Raw genomic sequence first — 5,000 nt, 5'->3', positions numbered from 1 at the left:
TATGTACAAAGGTCACGGATTTGAGAGCTCTTTGAAGCCTTTACTACAAAAAGAAACTTCTTAACTGAAGCATATTTACTAGAAGGAACACGTGGGAGCGGAACGCTAGGGATTGATATATGTATATGTTATATTGGTTGATAATATATTTTGATTAGTTTTCTTATCAGCTGCAAGAGTATTGCAACTTCGGCTTGCCAAAGTTCGTCTGTGCTCGCTGTGCTTTTTTTGTCTTTTTCTTTTTTTAACTTTTTTTTTTTTCATTTTTTAATAATTTTTTTTTGTTGGATCGTGTTTTGTTTGTTTAGTAACGCCGACCGCTGCCGCTGCTGCCACTGGCGCAGCCACCGTCGCTGCTGCCGCTGGCACCGTCGGCGGCCCAACGCTTGCGCCTGGCCTCCTTGGCCGCTTGCATTTGGGCGGCGACGCGACTGGTGCTGGGCGCCATATCGAAGCTGGCATACAGCTCCACCTCATCGTCGGTGGCGTCGCGAGGCGTTTGCTGCAGCTGCTGGTGTAGTTGCTGTAGTTGCTGTTGTTGCTGGTGATGCTGTTTCTGTTGCTGCAGTTGCTGCTGATGTTCAAGGGCGACGGCAACGGAGGCCATCGCATAGGCGCGCGCATCCAATTGTAGGGTAATGCCGCTCGCAATCGAACTGGTTATGATGCCTCCGCCACCGCCGCCGCCACTACTAGCAGCAATTGGCGTTAACAGTCCGGTGGTTTTGTAGTCGGTGTCCGCGGTGGTTGCGGCAGTGGTTAGGGCGAGCGCCAGCGGCTGTTGATCCAAATCGAAACTCACATTCTTACTGTCTCATCCACCCCGATGGACTTGCACGTTGGCCTCGGCAGACTCTTGCTGTCGCAACTGCTGACGGTACGCATCCAGCTCGGGCATGCGATAGGTGCCGAGATTCACCTGCACCATTAGCGTCTCCATGATCCGTTCGTTCTTCATCGACTTCGATGGCAGCACAACGGTGAGCAGTTCGCTGGGCGATATGCGGCACAGGTTCAAATCACGTGTCAAACGCTCCATAATGCACTCGAACTCGAACTGCGTATCCTTGTTGGGATGGTTCTTCAGTTTGGCCACCTTGTGCTGGGCCCAGGCGAGCATCGCCTCAAATTTGCGTATCTCCGGCGTTTGCAGCTCACGGCACATTATCATCTGCACCATCGACTCGGACAGATTGAGGAATTCCGGGCACTTGAACAAGGAATGGGCCTTGCTCTCCACGAACGACAATATCATGTTGACCAGCTCTGAGGCGGATGTGTAGCGCCAGTAGTAGTTCTCCAACGATATGAGCATCGGACAGACGACCTCGATGCGCAGGAACTGCTTGCAATGATGGAAGCACGCCTGCAGCAGCTCCGGCAAATCGTAGTGTTCTGCGGCGCACAGTAAACCTGAAAGGAAATAAAGAAATTCAAATAAATTTGTTGTGGAAGCTATGTTTTTTTCCCATCGTTCATCTTCATTTTTTTATTCCTGTTCCATCGTTCCTATTATATTATAGCATTGCATGCGTGTTTTATTCTTCTATGTGCCTTTTCCATCGTTCCCATTAGGTACTAATAACATTGCAGGGAAGTTAAGCATAGATATATAAGCTGTATCTGCTTCCTGCCTGCAGTGTTCCTTTTTCATTGTTCCCATTAGAAGGCAACAAAGATACAAATAAAGGAGAAACTGTTTTGCATATTTTTTTCTAAGGAACATAGGAAAAGCTCTCTACGTATCTTTTTAATGCTTCAATTACAATCTTCCCTCTCTATGTTTCTTTCCCATCGTTCCTATTATAATTTATAGCTCAACATTTTTTGCAATCTGACTTAATACAGATCGTCAAAAACATTTAAGGTCTCTCAAAGATTTGTTCCAAGCAAAAAGTCAAGTTCTGTTTCAATGCCAACTGTTTCTCAAATAGACACTTTAATTTTGCTAAAATTAAGTTATATCTTAACATTTCACTCACTAGCCTTCACTGGAACAATACCAGTGCTGTAGAAGCACGTCTACATTTGTTTCAATTCCAACTGTTTCACACGTGGTTTTTGCTTACCTGGTATGGAGACACAGGTCAAGGGACAGGTGCCCGTATGCAGATAGTCGAGTAGCACTCGAAACGTATCTGGATCGAATTCGATGATGTTGAATTCCGTTTGGGCCAGCTTGGCCCGGTCCACCTTTTGGGCGTCGGCGCAAACGGAGAGGCGTGGCACGGCCAATTGATTGCTGCCCGGCTTGTCCTTGTCCTTGTCTTTGCTATCTCTGTCTGCCAGGTTTTCAAGTTGGTTTTTTTGTTCGGTTTGGTTTTTTTTTGGTATTACGGTATTTTGGTTTTTCGTTTTTTTTTTGGTGGTTTTGGTATTTTTTAAGATTTTTTTGTTTTTTTTTTTGCGGACGCGACATAATTTGAACAAAATGAAAATCAAAATCAAAATGAAATATAAATAAAATTTAAGTGCGAAATAATATTAATTGCGGGTCGTTGGATAATTCGCACGATTGTTAAGAAATCAAGTGGGAGAGAGAGATAAATGGAGAAAGAGCGAGAGCGAGAGAGAAGGAAGGGAGATTGGCGGTTGGGCAGGCGCGTTTGATGAAAAAATGACAAGAATTTCGAATGTTGTTTCATTAATTTGATGAAAATTTTGTTGTTTTTTTTTATATAAATCAATTTTAAATATGGAACAAGATTGTATAGAAACAGAAAGAGAGAGAGAGAGAGAGAGAGAGAGAGAGAGAGAGAGAGAGAAAGAGCAATAGTTGCAGTGTGATGAATTATGTGAATTTTTTTAGTTAGTTCGAATATCAGGCAAATATTTGATAAATATTAATTTTGAAAAAATGTTGCGAATTGGTAAGTTTTGAGTGTGTTCGAATTTTCGATGGTGGTGAGTATGGAGAGTTGAAAAATGGCAAGTGTGTTGAGTATTGTGGCGGCAAATGGGTGTAGGATGAGCGTTGTATATGAGGTTGTATAAGAGGTTTATGTATTGGTGTTGTATAAGTGTTGTATAAGTTGTAAGTGTAATATAAGTGTTGTATAAGTTGTTGTAAGTGTAATATAAATTGTTGTAAGTGTAATATAAGTGTTGTATAAGTTGTTATAAGTGTAATATAAGTGTTGTATAAGTGTTGTATAAGTTGTTGTAAGTGTAAAATAAGTGTTGTATAAGTGTTGTATATAAGTGTTATATAGATAATATTTACAATGTTGTATAAGAGTTGTATAAGTTATTTACATATATTATATACAGGTATATGAATGTTGTGTATAAGTGTTGAATAATTGTTGTATTTAAGTGTTGTATATATGTAATATATAAGTTATTTACAAATATTATATACAGGTATATGAATGTGGTGTATAAGTGTTGTATAATTGTTGTATATAAGTGTTATATATAGGTAATATATACAATGTTGTATAAGAGTTGTATAAGTTATTTACAAATATTATATACAGGTATATGAATGTGGTGTATAAGTGTTGTATAATTGTTGTTTATAAGTGTTATATATAGGTAATATATACAATGTTGTATAAGAGTTGTATAAGTTATTTACAAATATTATATACAGGTATATGAATGTTGTGTAATTGTTGTATAGGTCATTTACAAGAGTTTAATAAGTATAAGTTAGTATAAGTGTTGTATAAGAGTGGCAAGTGTTGTTTAAGTTGTTGTAAGTGTTGCATAAGTGTTTAATAAGTAAGTATACGTATTGTATAGTTTTTATAACAGTTTTCAATGTTGTATAAGAGTTGTGACAGTGTTCAGTGTTGTATAAGAGTTGTACAAATGGCGTAGAAATGTTTTATTGGGTCGTATAAGTGTTGCATGAGTGTTGCACGATTGTTGTATATGTGTTGAGTGGTTGTTGTAGAAGAGTTATTATGCAAGAGTCGTATTGATAATGTTTAAGAGTTGCATAAGTATTTTATAGAAGTTGCATAAGAGTTGCGAAAAACAGGTGCATAGGAAATTGAATTTGGTGCAATATTTTATTATTTAAATTTAGTTTTCAGATATAGCAAGGAGTCAGACAGTGGATAGTGTTGGAAAATATTGAGAAGGAAACATCAACGTCGATACAATATGATTATGATACACAAGTCCGATTGGAGGGCCAATTATATTTGATGGTGTTATTGAGAGAGGCGAGTATGCATAAGGCAGCAGGTGGCGTCCAGGGTATTGAAGGCAAGGAATGCCAATTATCAAATAGCAAATATGAAATCAAAACAACAGAGGAAAACGAAAAAAGTAAAGATTTTATTGTTGTTGTTGAGGAGTTGGAAGATGGGCAAGAACGATAACGATAACGATAACGATAACGGCAGCAGAGTGCCCCCAAAATACGGTAGACACAATTTACATATAAACAGATCACGCATCATATAATATTTCCATATCAATCAAATTTATATATATATATCATATATTATATATGATATATACATATATATATATATATATATAGTATGTATATATATCAGGTATAGAGTACGTAAGTTTGAGAGGTTAAGGCGTGCGACGTGCGTTATTTGCGTTGTTTTATTGTAGTAGAAGAGTTGTTGGTAGCCAAGTTGGTAGTAGCAAGTATATATATTACGGGAAAAACAGGCAGTTACGAGGTTACGAGGTTACGTAGTGTTACGTAGGAGCGCAGCCAAGACGTTAGTTAGTAGTTAGTATAAATTTACGTGTGTGTGTGTGTGTGTATTATATATACGGAAAATCAGGTATGTTTACAAAAGAGAGCGCATAGAATGTGTGAGAGAGAAAGAGAGAGAGAGAGAGACAAAGAGAAAGAGAGAAAGAGAAAAAAAAGGACACGCATCGATATTGTTGCATTGCATTATATGAAAACTCTTACTCGAACAATCTGTTGATGATATCCATTTCTTTTTATCGTCCGGATTCAGCTGATTCGTATTCTTGTTGCGTATGGATCGGCCCCAGCCAGCGGTGATCGTGCCAAG

The 5,000-nt window shown here is 38.5% G+C and overlaps 2 protein-coding genes across 5 annotated transcripts in view; both read right to left on the bottom strand.

Moving 5' to 3' along the window:
• Window positions 1-304: 304 nt before the first annotated feature.
• Window positions 305-800, bottom strand: LOC111593513 (AT-rich binding protein-like). The gene has a single exon (XM_023306301.2). The coding sequence runs from the start codon at window positions 605-607 to the stop codon at window positions 305-307; it is 303 nt and encodes a 100-aa protein (XP_023162069.1). The 5' UTR covers window positions 608-800.
• The window catches only part of LOC111593508, a 132,403-nt gene continuing 128,202 nt past the window's right edge, over window positions 800-5,000 (bottom strand). For 3 of the 4 annotated variants that reach the window (XM_023306295.2, XM_030223586.1, XM_030223588.1), the window contains exons 15-17: window positions 4,895-5,000; window positions 2,070-2,282; window positions 800-1,413 (exon numbers count right to left, since the gene is read on the bottom strand). The exon at window positions 4,895-5,000 is cut by the window's right edge and continues 201 nt beyond it. In XM_023306295.2, coding sequence (XP_023162063.1) covers window positions 815-1,413; window positions 2,070-2,282; window positions 4,895-5,000 — 918 coding nt within the window. In that variant the 3' untranslated portion in view covers window positions 800-814. The remainder of the gene's footprint in view (window positions 1,414-2,069; window positions 2,283-4,894) is intronic. The other variant, XM_030223587.1, reaches the window with a different exon arrangement.

Source organism: Drosophila hydei, unplaced genomic scaffold (assembly GCF_003285905.1).
Source record: "Drosophila hydei strain 15085-1641.00,03,60 unplaced genomic scaffold, DhydRS2 tig00000237-arrow-arrow-pilon, whole genome shotgun sequence".
NCBI classification, from domain to species: domain Eukaryota; kingdom Metazoa; phylum Arthropoda; class Insecta; order Diptera; family Drosophilidae; genus Drosophila; species Drosophila hydei.
Note: the sequence above shows the minus strand (reverse complement) of the source record. Positions and strands in the feature narration are given on the sequence as shown.